Below are 20,558 nucleotides of genomic sequence, written 5' to 3' on the forward strand. Positions count from 1 at the left end.
CGTGGTATGCAATCAATTATGCACCATGTTACTATCCTTGCTCACTGACTGTCACAAGCATAAAGTTTCCCACCATCACAGAACATTTGTCAAATATGTTGCTTTCTCTGATACGTTTGTACTTATTGTAGGCCTACATCATAAATGAGTCAATCATAGAAGGATCTGAACTTTGACAAAAGGCCACAAAGCCCATCGCTCCGCCATCAAAAAAGATGAGGGTTTTTGTTTGATTTATGGAGACAGCTTTCTCTACCCCTCAAAAAATTGAGCAGCCGTCCTGCCACACCTTAAATAAAAAAGTCAGTACGTGTTGCGTGTGTGCGCGTTGACCTTGCCTAATTGTTCTGTTCTCTGGGGTTAAAACATTAAGGATGAGATCAGGATGGGACTGAGATTTCCTCTCAGTGGAGATGAATTGAAATTAAGCTGTGAAAAGCACCAGTGATGTAGTGCACAGTGATGACGGAAAGAATGAATACACATCATTACAACCTGTGCCAACCCAATGTAAATATGTTGTTTTTGGTGTTTAACTGTACTCAGCTTGCGTGCAATGCAAACCCGGGTCGGGCTCGGGCCTCATTTTTAACTTTTTCTTTTAACCTTTTTTTTATTTTTTAATCTCTATTGCATTAATATTGTTTTTTAATAAACACAAAAACACCTGCATTGTTGTTGTATCATTTCTAAAGTGATTTCTGCTAGTAGAGGGGCAGGATGTTGATGGCGTTGTGTTGTGTTTTGTTGTTCAGCGTTCACATTCACTGAATATTATTTGCTGATTTTGCTCATTCCTCACTTGCTGCTGGAGCGCAGGGAACAAATATGATTGCGTGCTAAAGTCAGGTCTGTGCTCCACGCACGGGCCATCCGGTCTGGTCTGCTGTGCTGTTTCAGGTTGGGCTGGATTTTTTGGGCCAGATCTAACCTCTAATGCGAGCATGCTAAAATTATAACTTTCAATTTAAGATTTTAAGTTTAACCCTCCTATTATCCTCAAATATTACTAACACATTTTACCCATGGGGTAAATCTGACCCCAGGAATATTTGCCTCCAGAAAATTATTTTCAGATAATTGTTGACCAAGTTTTTGTGTCTGGCACTTTATTTGTGGAATGAATTCATTTATCTTGAATCAATTTCATCCAAATGTTCTCAAATTTACTGACAACATTAGTGCCCACAAGAGTATGAACCCTATTAGTTGTGGTGATGATATGACTTTTCCTGCTGCGCCACCATCAGGTCAACCTTTCAGAGGATGTAAGGTCACACATGGGTCACAGACGGACAGACAAGTTTTACATAGCTATAACAGCTTGGGCTCAGTGTTCAGCACATTGAGAAAATATCATGAAAATGTCATGCTTAATCTATTTTACCCATCCCACTATGAAAAGTAATGAAATATGAAGCAAAAAAATATAATTTTTTGAATGGGGTCAAATTGACCACAATGAAAACAGTAGGGTTAAGTAGTAGTAACAGTAATCCTGCTACAATCATTTTGGCATCTGTCATATTTTAAGATTTGATCAAAAATAGTAACTCTGCTCTTTTTCTTCACCTTGGAAGTCTAGTAAAGGTCGAGTCACCATGCCATATTGTGTAGGTGAGCTTTTGCGTGTGTGTCACTTGACTGGAAAAAATAGCAACTCGTTTTGAAGCTCCGGCTTATCACACAGCAATGAGGATTGTGTTTGTGTTGATAGAGAGAGAGACTAAGCATGTGAAGATGTAAAGAATGTGTTAAAAGAACACGCACGTGGAGAGGTCTAAAGGGTGTTCTGTGTGTGTGTGCGTGTGCGTGTGTGTGTGGACCAGTAAATGTGTGGAATGTGTTGCGTTTGTAATTATTTGTGTGCGTCCATGCATCTGTAAAGGTGTGAGGTGGTTGGCCGGATGATCACCCACTCCTCAGGTTCTGATAGAGTATCACTGCACTGGTGACCCAGACAGATTCTGTCAGATGTGTACACACATACACACGCATACACACACACACACACGCATGCATACACACACTTACAAACACTTTGACAAGTCTTAATGCGAAAACAAAGTTGTGCTAAGTTTCACAGCTAAAGGGTGGCAGGCTGCTAGTGACACTTTCTCACAGTGTTGGGTAAAAGACCCAACACCTTTTAGTCAATTAAACAATGTGTTTAGTAAATGTTGATGTTCTGTCCACACAATTTTACAATGTAGAAATTTACCAAATTGTTTCAAATTTAATCTATCTGTCTGAAGAATGAGTTCCAGAGTAGGACAATGTGAAAATGCTGCTTTAACCTCTCTGTGTAGATCAAGGATAATTTGAAAGAACTGAGATGTGATATCATCCATACACTATCTTACTGTCAGTCACAGAGACTGAGGAAGCATGCAAGTGTAACGTTCCAAATATTTATATTCATTTCATACCTAGGAAAACTAAAAGTAACAAAGTAAGCAGACACAGGGAATCTCAAGAAGGGGAAATTGCCACGGGACGGGAGCAGGAGCCATGACACGACAATGTGGCGACGTCCGTATTGTGCCTCCTATCTCCTTTCCTATTTTTTCCTTAACCCCACGTATGACGTCATAGGATTAAGGAAAGGAGTTAGGAGACTTCCTAAAAGAGTTAGGGAAAGGCCATCATGTTGTTTTGACGATCAGACGCACGTCCACTAGGTGACGCGGTGAAGGCTTATGACGTCTACCGTGTTGAAAAAACTACAAATTTATGAAAATGCACTTTCACCTGTGTCCTAAGCACCGATATAATCTCAAAAATCACAAGGTTTCAATTGAAATCAAAGGAAAAGAGGCTGCAAGCCTCAAAAAAGTGAAACTAAAAGAACGTCATATTGAGAATTGTTGCTCACAGAAATCAACAATAATCCAAAATAAGTATGATTTTATGAAATTGTTACATTTATGCAAGATATAGGCCTGCATAACCACATAAAACATTCTAAGTGAATGAAATATGTTGAATAAAACATAATGTTTCTGATCATTTTTTATTGAATGACAGGGTCTGTTTTCAGTCATTGTGAGTTTCTGTGAACGCTCGGAAGAGCAGATAACTTTAAATTTTGTTGCCGCAAAGAATTGTGGGGCAGCGTTATCTGGTCTCTTTTGGTAAAGGATGCATTAGTGTTTCCTAGGCTAAAGGAGGTTATAAAGGAAGCATTGAGCCTCCTTTACTTAGCTTTTAGACAATTGGATTGCTCCTTTAGCCTAGTGGATAGGAAAGGAGATAGGAGGGACTATTCGGACTAGTGAAGAAGGCTTGATTAGGAATGGGCCACACCTGATTGTCAAACAGGAGGGAGCTAATCACTCACAACCCAAGTCGGATAAATACATCCAGGATAAAGGAGGATGCGTGGTTACACAAAGTCTGGTCGGCGCTATCTTGGATAAATTAGTTGCGTGTTTGCCGAGGCAGGATAAAGAAACGAGGCTTAGTGAAGCCGGCTGTGGATGTTTGAGACAAGTGGGCGGTCACAGCTCTCTTAAGAAGACCATGAATTTGATTACAGGATCACTGATGAAAGTGTGGATCACGGACGCTAAGCTTTGTTTACACCTGCCCAACATTTGATGCTTCTGCAGCAGGATGAAGAAATAAAAGACGTGATATGGAAAAATGGAACAGCAGCGCTGCTAAAAAGGAGAAAGAGAAAGTCTGACAGACAATAGCCCACTGCCTTAATGCATAAATAGACCAAACATGTTGAATTAATAAAGTGAACTGCTATAGTTATTTTAAGAGGAGGTGGAGCTGATTAAGTTTCTAAGCCGCAACTATTTGCTGCATGGGAGGCGAGAAATGTTCCAGCATTACATGTAGATAAGTTTTAAGAAAGGATCTGTCATCTATAATTAAAAAGTCATCTATTCTAAAACCCTAAACCCTGCAATTCCATAAGCAGGGTTTATTAGTATTACTACAGGTAAATAGCCGTAGGCCTGACAGAAACATAAAGGAAATTATTAGTTATTGTAAAGTTAAAAAAGTGAAGTCAGGATAATGTGAAACCCTGAGATCCAACAGTACAGTAATCATTTTCTTATTTTAGGACACATTTAGAAAATGATACTGACACTTCCTGAGCACCGCTGAAAGCAACAATTGATGCATTTACTGCAATTGATGAAATTATTACAGGAAACATTATCATTATTGTTGTTGATACTTTTTGCTTCCTCTCTTTTGAATGAGCAGATGTCGTCCTTGTGCATGTGACCCAGTGGGTAGTGTCAGTGGTTTCTGCCATGCACATACTGGGGCATGCACATGTAAGCTGTTCGTGGCTGGAGAGAAATGTGATAAATGTCATTCTGGAGCAAGTCATTTTGATCCTGATAACCCCTTTGGATGCAGTAAAGGTTTGTTTTACTCATACACAACACTTTGTGTGTTTAATCATTATTTTATGTATTTGCTAAATTGTTAATTTCTATTATTGCAGCACCTTCACAGCAACCAGCACCCGTTGGCACTGCTCTTAGTTTTTCTACTATTCATATTTCTTGGCTCCCCCCGGACTCCCCAAACTCAAACAAACTCAACTACACACTCATGAGGGATGGGCTGCCAGTGCAAACGTTTCAAAGTCACTATCCTTTTAGTATGTATTCACCTATCGTTTTAACAGATGTATCTTCAGTGTTTTGCATGGTACAATTGCTTTTTTTTTATATCTTTATCAACCTAATAACATTTTCTTCCTTTTCTAGGTCCTCAATCATTTCAAGACATCAGCTTGTCTTCATATACAAACTATTCTTATTGGCTCATAACTGCCAACATAGCTGGTGAAACCACTAGTTTACCAGTATCATTTCAAACCTTAGCTGCACCACCTGAAGCCAGCCTCCTCCATTTAAACCTGATAGGACTACCAGGTTCAACCAGTACAAGCTTTAACTGGAGCACACCACCTAACGATACGGGGCCAGTTGAGAGGTATGAAAACCTTAAAAAGCTGAACAATAAATATGTTCTCTATACCAGGGGTTCTCAACCTTGGGGTCGCGAGACACTGGGAGGGGGTCCTCAGATGCCTTCAAGAAACACGTTAACACCAAACGAATCAAAAGCGTCAGCTTTGTATACACAGTGACACGCTTCTAGGAGGGTGGAGGGATGCGCCGTGTGTTTCAAAGCTTTTTTTAGTCTAGCATACTATTACTATCGAGACAGGAATTGAAGGCACCTTGCTTGGAGGAGGACTAGTGAGGAGGTCGGTGTCTCGGTAAGTTATTTAAACTAAAGCCTAAATTTTTTTCTCTTCCCAACTTGTTTGGAAGCGTCTGATTCAATGAGCACAAGCGTCCACCGAGGGGTGTTGGGCGCGATTTTGACGCCCGAAAAGTGTTTGGTGTGAACGCAGCATAAGGATATTTTTTTGAACATTTTGAGCCCATTTTTGCTTATTTCTACACTTTTCATGTTTTATCCTTTTTTCTTCACTTTTTCTTGCCATATTTTTGCACCTTTTAATGCGTTTTTACTACATTACTCCCATTTCAGCCACTTTTCCATCAAATTTCAATACATTTTCTGCACATTTTACCACTTTCAAGACATTTTAGGCACTTATGAACCATGTCCATCACTTTTAACAGATAATGTTGCATAAGTTCACCCATTATTGTCACTTTTAACTTCTTTTTTACCATATTTCATGCTTATTTTTGCTAATTTACCACAGTCATGATTTGGCATGCCCATTATTTGCCAGTTTTAAATGATTGTTCTAATATTGACACTTTTAACCCTGTTTTTGGCCACTCTAATTTGCAACATTTAACCACTTACTGTGGTTTTAAAAATGTCATTTCGCCAGCTTTTCCACCATTTTTGGTCACTTTTAGCCCATTTCATTTCTGATTAAAACAAGGATTTAAATATTTAAGATGACTTTATGCTATGACACAAATAATAATAAACTTCCTTGATAACAGTGGATATTATTCAGATAAATAAATAAATGTAGTTATCACAGATTCATAGAACAATGGACCATCATTTTGCTGACTTGAATGGGCCCCATATAGCTCTTCCTTTTATCCCCTAATAGATGGCCCTGTCTTCACATGATTGTTCTTCAATGTTCATGTTTGTGTATAACCACCTTATGGTACAGTACAGTGGGGGTCCCCGGTCTCTGGAACCTTTATTTTGGGGGTCACGGGCTGAAAAGGTTGTCACCGTGACTTTATTATTTTGTGTCTTGTAGATTTGTATTGTCTTCCACTGAGACGTCTCCTGGTGCAGAGCCTGTCATTCACTACTCTGGACTACTGACAGAGGGTGTAGCAAATGGTCTGAAGCCTTTCACTGAATACACTGTAACACTGAAGGTGGGTGTAGCTGACATTCTGTGTGCTTATGTAATAAAACTGTATTCTTAGTGCAATAATTGTTGCCTAAAGGAATATATTTGTCACTTGGTTTGCAGGCGTGCACCTCGGGAGGTTGCACTTCGAGTCCCCCATTGTCTCTTTTGACAGCATCTGCCCCCCCACAAGACCAGCCGCCCCCCAGAGTTACTGGTGCAGGACCTCATGCACTTCATGTTTCATGGGATCCTCCCACTCAGCCAAATGGTACAACCAACATGTTGCACTTTTAATCATGTGAAGGACATTGAGTTGGCTTGTGTTTGAAATACATTATATACAAAAACCAAAAAAAAAGCATTGCCCTATTCACTAGCTGTATAGCATTGGGACCTCATTGCATTAATTACACAAACTGCACTCTTTAAAAACAACAACTTTGTTTGTTTTAGGTACAACTGCATGACAAAATACTTAAATACTAATATATTATTAATGCCCCTGTCGGAATGAATAATAGCGTAGAATAATTATAGACATACTCGTATCCCAAGTGAATAGTACAAAACACATGCCCATTAGTATGGCTTTAGGCATGTGTCGTTCAAAAACCATGGGAATGAGCTCACAGCAGCCTATACACACACTGACATAGAAAGACACAGAAAGGAAACTGCCTTTGGTAAATCCACAGAGCTTTGTAATGGCTCTAGGGCTCAGTGTCAAACAAAGCCCTGTAACCTGGCTTTCTCTCTTTGCGTCGCTCTTCTTTTTTTCTCCCTCTGTTAATCTGTTTTTTTACTACTGTCATACTAAACCTAGTTACATGGTTTTTCAGCCTACATTTTTTTTCTTTCTCTTTTGGTTAGTTTTGACTGTATACTGGTTTATTTCACTGTTCTCTTGATATTGTTGTTCAGGATTTTCTCAGGTTTTAGGTTGCATTACTCAAGTATTCATTTGGTTACTTTGTATTGCAATGTATTTAACTTTTATTACAGTATACAAAAGTTTTCACCCACCTGTCCAAATAAATAAATAACGGTGTCCAGATACTTCCAGAGCAATAGGTGTAAAACAAAAATAAATAAATAAGCACCTAGATATGCAGTGGATGCTTTTGGTAATATCTTTATTTCTAGTACATAGACAGTGTCTGTCTGAATTTTGCACTTTTTGTTAAACTGTTAAACTTAAAAATAAAAGAACCCATAATATAAATAACATGATAATGTAAAAAAAAATATCACTGATTTAAATTTAAAAAAAGTTACATATTAACAAGACAGTTTAACAGTATTGTTAGCAATGGTAAAAGGGGAAACTGTTGTTTGGTTGGCAATGTTAGTATTTTGTTAGTTTGCTATTATCTCTCATAAAACCAAAATGTAACGAATAGTTGTTGAGGCATACCTTGTATAATCTTTCTGTTTAGGTGTCATAACAAGGTTCGAGGTCTTTCTTCGTGGGCCAATCAGCTCTAACAATCATTCCAGCCTGGATGTTGAAAGGAAAGTTTTCTCCAGCTCTGGTTGGTTGGATCTGAGTGTCTCTGCAGCAACACAGAGCAAGAGAACCACAGCATTGCCCCCAAAGAGCAATACTACAATAAGTGGCCTACAGGCATTTTCTACATACCAGATGAGAGTCGTGAGCATCAATAATGCAGGAAATATCACATCTGAGTGGACGACGGCCAGTACCATGGAGGGAGGTTTGTACAAAATGTGATCATATGAAAGCTTTTCAAAAAAAAAAAAAAAAAAAAAAAACACAAGATGCATTTGTGTTGAGGGCAACAACCACATATGTCCATGTACAGCAACAACCAGTGGTTTAAAAGTGGGAGTATATGATTTTGCTTTAAAAAAAAAAAAAAAAAATTAAGTAAAACATTCAAAATCTTCCCTCTGCAAAAGTTTTACATAAAAAGTGAGTTTGCCACATATCACTTGCTCGTTTTTCCCTGTTTTTTCTCGGAATTTTTTTTGCTGTACATCCTGCTGATAATCCACCAAGGACAAGGAATATATTTCTTTTCTACACAATTCATTAAGCAATTGCCAAGTCCTATTCTTTTTTTTCTCGATGATATATTATTATACTTAAAATCATAAAAACAAGAGCACTCAGAGAGCGCAAACCTCCGCCAAGCGCCAAATATCCTCTTAGCCAAATATTGGCGGTTATCTGGATCAGTGATTCTGATCATTCTGATCATAATCATTCACTCTTTAAAGGCCTGGAAGAAACTTCTGTCCCCATTATTAATGATGCAGTAGGTCCAAATGTGTGGGCACCCCAATTTTTTACGAAAAATTGCATTGAAATGCGCAATCTGGAGAAAAACACGGTCGAGTAATTAAGGAACCAACACAACATACTGGGTCAAATTTTGTAAAAATTGTCACAGTTAAGTACTTTTGATGTAATCCTGTTAACAGACAATCAAGTAAATAAATGCCAGTGAAAAGTATTATTGATCTAATGTTGGCGGAGGTAAAACATTTTAATATGGTCAAGTTCTACTAGTATAGAGGATTGAGATGGCTCCTCTACAACTCTCCTCAGTCAATGGTCGTTGTCCACAGTAGTTTAAAACCCTAGTTTACTGTAAGTGAGACTGTATGAAACGTAATGGTTTCCCAGCGATCAAAAGCAATATTCATCAAAGGCGATAACTCAAGTTGATTCATATAAGAACTTTTTTTGCCACTTGGCACCAATCACTTACTGAGTGAAGATGCCAACATTTTTTTACTTTAATGGTAGTTTTAGTCGCTCCCGTACCATATTTTATTCTAATTGTCTTCTTGACATGAAAAATAAGAAAAGAATCCAAAGGTAGTGATTCTGCCTGTCAGTTGGGAAGTCTTGGGCTCGAAAAGTCATGAGTATTCAAAACACAATGATGTAGTGCAAATTCACTCAAATTTAGTGGCCTTGGTTGATGAATGGAGATGAGTTATCTTTGTTTTAGGTTTTAAATGACAAATAAAACAGAGGGTGTTAGATGGATGGCAGAGAAGAAGGATATGATGAGGGGAGGAACTATCAATGGCACTTGGGGGATGGGGAAACTCATTAAGATATTTGAATTTCAAAGAGATGATATGGCTCATTAGGACTAAACGATTGCCTCCAACGTCACTTGAAGCTATGTGTCTGGATAACAAGCATATGATAACACCATTTTAAATGTGGGAATGTGTGTCAGTGTTTGTGCACATCCACTTTTAGTGATAAAAAAGACAGAATATGACTGTGGTTATGTTCAACGATGAATCACATTTCACAGCATATTTTACAGATCGAAGCCATCAACTGGAGAAATGAAGTCCTCACATCAAATCTGTTGTCCATTTTTTGGTGCACGCTTTGTTTTAGTTTGACTTGATATTAAAAACAAACACCAAAAGAAAGAAGTCACGTTTCTTTCTTTTCTTTTTTTTTTTTTTACATCATATTACTAATAGTTATGATCACATACAGTATATAAGAGGTGCCAGCTAATTGCTGGCTCACAGTTAAAAGATTTTGGCCTGCATTTTCTTCCTCAGTGTCTGATTTTTCTGTGATTGTTCTGCCAAAGTCTTAGAGTTTCAGGTTTCATTGTGTGACTGAATGGGTGCATGGGTGCCTATGGATGTATTTCACTGTGTGCTGGTCTTGTGACCTGTTTAGAGTTAGTTGTGGGCAAACTTGGAAGGGTGGTTTTCAATTGCCCTGCAATCCTGAACAGCAGTTAGAAGATAACTGGATGGATAATGTCTGAGATTAAATACATTGATTTGGTTACACCATTTATTGCTGTAGTTAGTGAGCTTTAGGGATGTCCCAATACAACCTTTTCACTTCCGATACCGATATTGCAGCCTTGCGTATTGGCCGATACTAATAACGAACCAATACAATATCAGCATGAATCATACATACTTTTATTACTTATTTTGTTCATCACTGATGACGTGTCCAAGTATCACCGTGAGGTGTATTTGAGTTGTATCACATCTGGCTTTGCCAGTGACCTCCAGGAAAGGCTGGATGACGTCCACAAAAGAGTGGTGACAACTGAAGAGACGGCAACCAGGGTAGGAAAGGCCAGCCCCCTGACCTACAGCTCCTGTGAGGGGGCACTCAAAGCTTGCTAAGAAGAAGCCTACAAGAAAATACCCCCAGGGATGCCTGAGAGGGGGGAGGACCTGGACGGAACCCTGGATTGCATTTTGAAGGGCAACGCTGACCAGAAACTCCAAACCATGTGCTCCCTTATAATGTGCATAGGAGCTGAACGTTTTGAAGTGGAACAGAAGCAAGGGGTTAGAAACCCAGCAAAACTCAATCGGCAGGAAGTCAAGATAAGCAAGTTCAGGCAAGAACTCAAATCCTTGAGACGCCAGTTTTAGGCAGCCAAGGAAGAGGAGACACCAGCTCTGTCGGCGATCACTAACATCGTAAGGAAGAAGCTCATCACGTTGAGAAGGGCCGAAGGGCACAGAAGGAGGGGAAAGGAAAGGGCTTGGAAGCAAAGTACCTTCATTGGCAACCCCTTCGGAACCAGTATTCCAATTCAACATTAATGAGCCCACCCTGGCAGAGGTTAAGAGAGTTGTGAAAACTGCAAGATCTAGTTGTTCCCGGCCCAAGTGGTGTACCCTACAAGGTCTACAAGCAGTGTCCACGGCTCCTCAAGCATCTGTGGAAGATCTTGAAGGTGATGTGGCGGAGAGGGAAATTCGCCACACAGTGGAGACATGCCGAAGGCGTCTGGATCCCGAAAGAAGAAAACTCCAGCTACATTGACCAGTTTCGTATAATCTCGCTGCTCAGCGTTGAAAGCAAAATTTTCTTTAAGATAGTGTCCCAATGACTAACCGAGTTCCTTTTGAAGAATGCCTACATAAACACATCTGTCCAGAAGGGGGGTTCCTTGGGTGCCTGGGTGCCTGGAGCATACAGGAGTGGTGACGCAGTTGATCCGGGAGGCAAGGGAAAGCAAAGGAGATTTGGCAACTCTCTGGCTTGACTTAATCAATGCCTACGGATCTTCCCTGCATAAACTTGTTGAAACAGCACTGACAAGACACCACGTTCCCGGGGAGATCTGCAACCTCATTATGGACTATTACAATGAGTTCAGCGCAAGAGTCTCCTCAAGCCAAGTAACATCAAGACCTTGGTGGGTACCGTGGCAATGGGGAGGGCAGGCCTTGGTTGCTTTCCCAAGCCATGCTATGACAGGGCTCGCGGCAAGGAGAATCGCCAATTGGTCCAAGACAAGATTTGTGCAGAGCTCGAGGAAGAACGTTACAGCAAGATGGTCAGCATGTCTAAGCAAGGGGCGTGGACAAGGTGGGAGCATGCAGAATCTCGCAAACTCACCCGGGCAGAGCTCTGGTGAGTCTGTATACGACGTCCTCCCAATCCTGGCCAATCTGCACACCTGGGGCCGAGCTGACACTTCGGAGTGCAAACTGTGCCAGAGGAGGATCACCTTAGAGCACATCCTGAGCTGTTTCCCAAAGGCTCTAGGGGAGGGACGGTATCGCTGGCGTCATGACCAAGTTTTAAAATCCCTGGCTGATTTCATCTGCGCAAAATAGCAAGTCCCAGGTCGCCCCGAAGCAATCAATCACCTTCATTAGAGCAGGACAGAAAGCAAACCACCAGCCGAGCTCCTCAGGAGGGCTCCTCGCCACCGCTCATGACTGGCAGCTCCAAGTTGACCTGGGAAGGAAACTGAAGTTCCCGGCAAATATTGTTACCACATCTGATTCAACCAAGCAAGTGGTGCTACTGGAGCTGACGGTTCCCTGGGAGGACCGGATTGACGAAGCCAATGAGCTAAACTGTGAGCTCACTACAGAGTGCCGGCGCAATGGCTGGAGAGCCCGCTGTGAACCAGTTGAAATTGGGTGCAGGGGTTTTGCAGGTCACTCACTACAGCGAGTGTTCAAACTCCTAGACATGAGAGGACAGCAGTTGAGAAAAGCCACGAAGAACTTCCTTAAGGCCACAGAAAAGGCCTCCAGGTGGCTGTGGAATTGTAGGGGGGGATCCGTGGTGCGCCACTTGGACACAGGCTGGGGTCTGATCACCCCCGACTGGGTCACTCGGGTGAGGTTGTCTCATGATTAAAGACCCGAAATACCCTGTGACCCCGGGTTCATCACTGATGACGTGTCCAAGTATCACTGTGAGGTGTATTTGAGTTCTGTTGTGTGGAATGTTAGAAAAGGCTTGATCAAGTGATGTTAGTCAGAAAACAATAGTCAGCAACAGTTGGTATGAGAAAAACTTACCCATTTATTATTAACCAATTGATTACATACATTTTAACCTTCAAAAAAATATCTACAGTATTCTACAATTGAATAAATATAATATATATCTCAGATTTTAGATGCAGTCCGATAAAATCCGGTATTCGTTTTCTGGCTGATATTGGACTGATACCAATATCAGATCAGGACACCCTAGTAAGCTTAGCTATTTTTATTGTCATACTGTTTTATTTACAATGTTATTTTTGAAAATATATACAGTATACTAAGTCATATTCGGGGAGTGGTGGCCTTGTGGTTAAGTACAGCGGGCTTGTATTCGGAGGATCGCTGGTTTGAGTCTCACCCGTGCCAACACTGTGGGATGTTGAGCAAGTCCCTTAATCCCCAACTGCTCTCCGGGCACCACAATGTGGCTGCAGTCCCGGATAAATAGCGTCTGTTGCTTCCCAGTCTGTCTCCTCTTCAGGATGAAGCTAAGACTCCACCCTTGTCTACTTGAGGTTGTATGAGCGCGCTAGTTCTCCCGACTGACCTACGGTATTGCTGAGAGGAGTGGCGACCCCAGAAATTATTAGCTTTGTAAAGCGACTACAACAATGAAATCATGTGTGGTTGCTCGCCTGAGGGTGACCAAAAATAAGTCTTATTTCGCATCTTAGTATGACAAAACAGTTATTCCTGTATCGATTAATTTCAAACAGTAGCTTGAATGCAGGATGTATGAAGCTGTTACTTTGCTAGTGTCGTAAAAACTATTTAGAATTTACGAGTTCACCGTCTCAATGGTAATTCATCACATTTTTTTTTTCTACATGTATATAGTTGAAAAAGCCAAATGGCAAACAAACGAAATCTTTGTGAAACTGTAATTTGTGGAATAATTGTACTGTATATACTGTAGATCTTAAAATGATGTACAACAGCAGCCTCCAACATTAATTGGACTCAAAAGACCATGGTTACAGTGGGCAAGTTTACTTTGCAAACTCATATAGGCTGCACACTTTCTCAGAAAATGTACTTGGTCACACATCAAGCAGAAATAAATATACTTACGTTTTCTTACGCTTTCTCGAGTTGTTTACACCTAATGCCTATATTTATTTATTTATTTATTTTTATTTAAGTACGTATCAATGAACATTCAAAAAAATGTAAATATGTCAGATTATAGCCATAGGCTAATTTCCATGTTGTCCCGAGACAGGCTGAGTCACAAAACAATATACAAAAGGATTACATACAGGACAAGGAACATATACTGTATATATATATATATGTAGTGCATTGCACATAGCCCTAAGGTGGTTCTTTCTCCAAAAATGTTTTTTTTTAAAGTGCTACAGTGCATTGCATATGGCCTTAAGAGTAGTAAACAATGAAAAAGTTAAAACTATTTTATTGTCTTTTTAAAAACAATATTGCCTAAAGAGTATATTTTTCAAACGGATACATTGTATTAACTAGGTGTTTATTGTTTGTTCATATTTGAATTGGTTTGCTTTTAATCGATCAGTAATGGTCAATTATAATCAATTTGTAAGATATCATGTCTGCTTTTAAATGTGTTTGTCTTTAGTCCCAGAGTTTATGGCTCCTCCACAAGTATTTCCACTTTCCCCGACAAGTCTTAAAGTTTCTTGGAACTCTACTGATGGTCAAGGACTTGTTGCCAGAGGACAGATCACTGAATTTCGGCTCAACCTGCTGAAAGAGCAAACGGACCGTTTTTATGCTCCTCCAATTACTAGTCGGGTAAGTAGCGCACACACTCAAACATCATGAGAAAGTACAGTTTAGTTTGCCTTGAATTCCCACTCTGTCTTAATTCTTCTTTGTATCTTTTTCTTCATTTTTTTAGGTCCTGCACAGAACGGAGCCATCAGCACAACCTGTTTATGTAGTGACAGCATTAAAGCCCTACCAGGCTTACAATTTCACTGTCACGCTCTGCACCAGAACAGGCTGCACTACCAGTTTACCATCCAGAGGACAGACTTTACCTGCAGGTAGGACAATAATACACACAAGCACATGATAAAAAAATAATATGAAAACCAAGTCCTCTGCAGCAGAGGAAAATGTAAAGGGTTGAAGTTATGTATAAGGAAGGTTTATTTCTAATTTTAAAGACAGCAACACATTACTATGAATGTTTTCCGCTAATATGGGTTATGATATTGTGTTTTGAGAAAAATATATCTTAAACTTTTTTTTAATCATTGCAACAGGAAAAAATGTTATGCCCATTTGACCTTTATTTAGACCAGTAGCTCAACTAGTAACAGGGATCTATTATTAACCCCTGATAACAAATAGCTGGGTTTGCATGCACATCTGTTGTGAACGCACAGGGCTTCTGCATAGTTTCCGTTATGACTTAATTTACTTCTTTTTTTTCATTCCATCTTTATTTCAGACCGATTTGGTCCATAGATATTTGCTTTCAACAAATAGCTCTGTCACTTGTAAGCACACATTTACTCCCTCTCTTCACTTACTGTATATCTTCATAGTATTTGAGCCTTTGGATGCGTTTCCCTCTAATATTCTCTCTACATTTGTTATTTCACTGACACAGCAGATTTGACTCCTCTCTGGTAGCATCACATTATACCAACACCAATACCTTGTATTTCCTGCCCTCTATTTTTGATATATCGTTCTCCTAATAAAGTCTGGCTCAAAGTTCCTTAGGGAGGGCTGGTAACAGGTATGCAAAATAATACATTTATTGTTATATTTTGCAAGAATAAAACATGCATGAAACATGCAAAAATGTTGGAATCATCATCCCTGATAGTCAGGGGTTCTTTTGCATTTTGTTTTCTATTTCTATTTAAAATATGTATTGAACAATATAACTAATCTGACTTATACATTTTTAGGAAGGTGAATTATTAAGTTTCATGAATGTGTTTATGCTGTTTTAGAATGTGACATTTTTAATAGTACTATTAGCCATAAGCCTAACTCTGGTACATTTACTGTAATGTTGATGAATGTACATTATCCCTGTCAAATAAACAAAAATAATAATAAATTTTTCTTCTGATCACAATAGGTGTACTTAATTAATTAAAATCGCTACCAAATTATTGATGAAATGTATAATAGCACTGTTTGTAAATATTATAAACTGTATTGTTTTATGCTTTTTATAATCGTCTGTCTTGGGGACTGCAGATGGAAATTATCTCCAAGTGCTAAAGTCTGGTACAAAGCATCTTTTCATATGCTGATTAATGCTCCTGTACATGGTCCCTGTCAAACAAAAAAAAAAATGTAATTTAAATACAATTGCCTTCAAAATAAAAGCACCAAAACATTTAAAATGTTTTAAGACATTTTGGCACGGAAATTTCTTTCATCCATTTGAAAACTGTTAAGCTGCTCACTGTATGTTACTATTATTTGTTATAGATTTATTTTGTGAGGAAAAATTAATTACATTGAGTTTAAAAATCAGTTCCCAGAGACACCTATACCTAAATATACATTATTTATCAGTTAATTCTGGTTTACACTTGTCTATTTTAATGCAATAATAATCTTTTGAAATGTAATAAGATAAATATCTAAAGTATTGTACTTCTTTTTAAACTTGATTCTTCAGAGCAAAGAAAACTACACCTCGGTGTAAAATACCTTAAGTTAAACTGTGATGATTCTATAGACAGAAACAAAGCCTCTGACTTATGCACACACACTGGTGAAAGCATGTACTGGTAGTCAGTCAGTGGGTGCTTGAGTGGTGACAGCTCTGGTCATGTTAACCAGAGGGGATATTCATGGTGCACGGCAGTAAAAACAATTTACTGTTAATTACAAAAAGAAAAATGTGTAGCACACACTCCTTACTGGCCATTAATCAAATACACACACTCTTTCTTGCACACTCTCCTGTAGATTTATAATTGTTGTGGAAGTAGGATGGATTAGATGTCTTTAATAACTCATGCACAATTCTCTGGGACCTAGATGAGCTCTAATTGAGGCGCAAGACAATTCAGAAATACTGCTTTACACTGAATTATATCGGCTTCTCTCTGGACGATCTGTTATTTTCTTTTTACTCTCTCACTCTTCATTCTTAACTTTAGTTTTCTGCCTTATCTTCTGTCACTTGAACAGAAATATGAAATCCCAGCAAAGGAACACGAATCCCTCCCCATTACACAGATTGCACTCAGATGCTCACTTGACCTGCACAACACACTTTTCCATCTGTTTACTCGCCGTCTCTAAGCTCATAACTGATGGTGTTTTTTTTTTTTTTTTTTTGTATTCTTTTATTTTTGTTGTTTATCTCTTTATGTGAATAGACAATGGGTGCACTCAGTGGTTATGAGGGAAAAAAAAGACTTTCATCTAAAAATACTTTCTCTGGGATTTCGGCCTTTGAACATACTTGAAACGGCTACATCTGTTGACATAGCAGACATTTTCATTTCATACAAATCTCCAAAAGTCACTTCTTGTGTTTACTGTGATGGATGATACTTGGTATTGTAATCAGTGGACTTTTTAAATGTGTTTTTAATGGCTACATCTGTTGACAGAGCAACAATGTTTATTTCAAGTGATTCCAAAGATTTCTCTTGACTGTTATACTGTACGATTCAATATGGCTTATTGTACCCAGTCGACTTTTTGAATGTATTTTTAACAGCCACATCTGTTGCCACAGTTTTGTTTCATCCAATGCCAAAGTTGTCCCTTGTTTCAACTATAAAAAATGATAATGGCATATGCCGTTTAAGCGGACCTCTTTTTTTCTCCCTTTTTTTTTTTTAATCTGAACGATTTGCATTACATGGGCTGTTCCACTGAGTGTTGAGCTTATGCTTTTGCTCTGCATTTTCTACCACTTTCGTCCTCCTAAATTTATACATAATGTTGAAAATGGAAAAATTAATTTTCCTCAGAGAGAGTTTGTGGTAGATGTTCATCCCGTTCGTGTTAAATTTAAAGTCTTGCATTATAAGTGCGTTTGGTGTTCTGCCAAATTCATGCCTCATTATACACGCTTCCTCTCTCTAAGCGTGTGTCTTGTAATAATTTAAAATAGTTTTTTTTTCAGAAAAACCATTGCTTTCTCTTCTGATATGTCATTCTATTAGACACATGAAAAAAATAAAATACCTCAAATCTAACTAGACCTAATTCAAAATATAAAATGTATGATCCATGATTACTTATCTGCCTATTGCAGACAGAAAACAAAACAAAAAAAATCATTAATGCCATTTTTATTATTTTAAGCATACTTACTAGGATAGATTTAATTCTGACAGCCCATCAAGGATTGTCCAAAAAACTAAATGGCTGTTGTGATGTATACTGACAAACATAATATTCACAAAGCACTTCTCTCGGCTAGGTATGCCCGAGCATTGTGCAAAAGCACCGATAAATCTCCCGCACATACGGCTATGCCATTAGTTTCAGCTACCATCTGCTGTAAAACACAGCATCTGTGTAACCACTGGAGTTACACCAGAGAAAGAACTGAACATTAGCGCTGACTGAAACGTATCCACCAAAAAGAAATATCCCTGCCTGTGTGTGTTGATAAATTTGCAATTGTTTCCACATGTGCATCTCGATCTATCGATCAAGACGTAAAGTAAGTGGCTGATCAGGCACTGATGGTGATGTTTTATGTATTCTACATCCATAAAAGCTTGTTCTACAAGACATGCACTCAGAGAGAAATACACACATACACACACTAACTCTGTAACACCGCTCAACAGAACAGGAACAATATTGATTAATGCATAATTGGCCTAAGGCCCCTTTTGAGAGGAGAAATATGCATGGCAAGGGATCACCATGTCAATAAGTAGTGTACTTATGTGTGTAGTGGAACTGTACACTTTAGCTAGTTAAGACATGTCAGCCGCTGTTAAAACAGGAAACACACACGTCTACTCTTGGGAGCTGGCCATGATTTAGCTGCTCGATTACCATGTAGGAAGCTACAATCAACCTCTCTGGTTGCATGTACGTGAGTGTGCACTTGTGGGTTTTTTCAAAAATTAAATTTATCGAGTTTTTTTGCATTAACAAGCAGTAGTATAAGATATCATTTTAAACACTAGAAAATAATAAAAGTAATACATCAGGGCTTTTTTAAAAATATGCTTTTAACCATTTACAAGTGAAGTAGCTTTTTAAAGTACATAGCATTGATCCAAACATGTACACCTAATATTTACTTGGGTACATTTTTCTATAGATTATATTATATACTCCTGAGTCGTGTCACTAGCAGGATCCTCAACCCCAAAAGGCTTCAACGGTGCTATATTATGATTATTATGACACTGATTTTGTGTACATTCAAAAGTAGCTGTGCTTCAAAAGTGTATAAAAGCAACCGTTAAATGAGGGGGAAAAAAAAGGAATTTAGAGACTTCTAATATTGTTTATATGCTTTGAAGAATACATTTTTGGCCTCAGGATATTTTGGATGGACTTTGTCAGTGTACAGTATGTGTTCCTATTAGAAACATTTCTTATCTTTCTAATATGTTCAGATTTATTGTAAAATAGAAATGTCTCTGTAACATACTACTTGAAATAGTTTGTGTATCATTATGCACCTGTTTTGATATGCATGTTAGCCACGTGTCATATAATTGTGTATGGTATCTTACCAGAAATTGAATTGAATTCAACTTTATTTATATAACACAAAATACAACTAGTCATCTCAAGGCAAACTTTAAAAATATGAAATTTTGTGTAAATGAAAAAACATTAAAAAATCCACATGAGCAAGCATCAGTGACAATAGAGAGAAAATACTGTCTTTTAACAGGCAGAAACTTTCTGTAGAACCGGACTTAGCCGGGCTAGGTGTGGTTCTGTAACCTAACCCCCACCCCAGACCCAACCAAGTGGGACAAGACGGAGTCAGGAAAAGGGGGTTAAATCTGGATATTCACTGTTTGCCTAAAAAAAGACTGAGTATCATTACTTCTTTAGTAAACCATACCAAACGTTTAAAGCAATACTAGCCAGCACAAGGTTAGCATCAGAATACACCTGATACCTGTAAAGGTTGTCCATCATTGGAAAGCCACATAAATACGTTGCCACACTTTCTGAGTATGGCAACATATTTAAAAGGTGATCATACTAAAAAAAAAAAAAAAAACTAATAACTTTCCAAACATTGACTGATGAAAATCTGCTTTAACTCATTTTTAGTTAATGGGACTATAATGAAACAAAACAAACTGAGCGGAGTCTAAGAATAAATGACAACATCTCTGAGCAGCATGCTGACCTACTGAGCCAGAGGGTGAAACATATTTTGTACTAAAGGTGTCTTTAGTCTTTTCAACAGTCAGACGTCCTATTTAATGTTAAATGCCATTATCCTGGTATTTTTTTATAACAACAAAAAAATTGAAAACCAGTTTATTAATAGTAAAGTCTCAGGGAGCAGTTGTAAGTAAATACTAACTAACTCGCAACAGGAAATAGTTGATGAGTGGAGAACATGGATAAGATGAACGTTGTCCAAAGATCCTGGAGCATTGATCCCAACCATTAATCCGTTGCGGACAGTGATCCCCTCCTGGGGTCTCGTGGGGTCATGTGCATGTGACTTCCGTCCAGTAAATGCACTCTGTGGTGGCATCTGCGCAGAGATGTGAGTGCAAAAGTGGAAGTGACAATGTTTCAAAATAAAATTACCAGAGCTTACATGAAGATAAAATATAATTCATATTTAAAACATTTTTTATTTGGTACCACATAGTCCGAGTACTGGTACGGGTCTGCTGCTGGTGGTTGGGGACTTCATGTTAAATAAAAAAATGTGAACGCTAAATAGTACGTTAAAGGTTCTGTCCTGTCACAGTTTCACTTGTTGTCCTCACACAATTGCTGTTGAAGGTGATCAGAA

At 38.6% G+C, this 20,558-nt stretch overlaps 1 protein-coding gene across 2 annotated transcripts in view; it reads left to right on the plus strand.

Moving 5' to 3' along the window:
* The window catches only part of ush2a (Usher syndrome 2A (autosomal recessive, mild)), a 227,032-nt gene that overhangs the window by 54,597 nt on the left and 151,877 nt on the right, over positions 1-20,558 (plus strand). For both annotated transcript variants that reach the window (XM_028473043.1, XM_028473039.1), the window contains 8 exons: positions 4,225-4,388; positions 4,472-4,630; positions 4,740-4,968; positions 6,245-6,368; positions 6,467-6,614; positions 7,783-8,061; positions 14,214-14,389; positions 14,496-14,643. In XM_028473043.1, the coding sequence (XP_028328844.1) occupies positions 4,225-4,388; positions 4,472-4,630; positions 4,740-4,968; positions 6,245-6,368; positions 6,467-6,614; positions 7,783-8,061; positions 14,214-14,389; positions 14,496-14,643 (1,427 nt within the window). The remainder of the gene's footprint in view (positions 1-4,224; positions 4,389-4,471; positions 4,631-4,739; positions 4,969-6,244; positions 6,369-6,466; positions 6,615-7,782; positions 8,062-14,213; positions 14,390-14,495; positions 14,644-20,558) is intronic.

The sequence above is a fragment of the Gouania willdenowi genome, chromosome 3 (genome assembly GCF_900634775.1).
Source record: "Gouania willdenowi chromosome 3, fGouWil2.1, whole genome shotgun sequence".
Classification (NCBI taxonomy): domain Eukaryota; kingdom Metazoa; phylum Chordata; class Actinopteri; order Blenniiformes; family Gobiesocidae; genus Gouania; species Gouania willdenowi.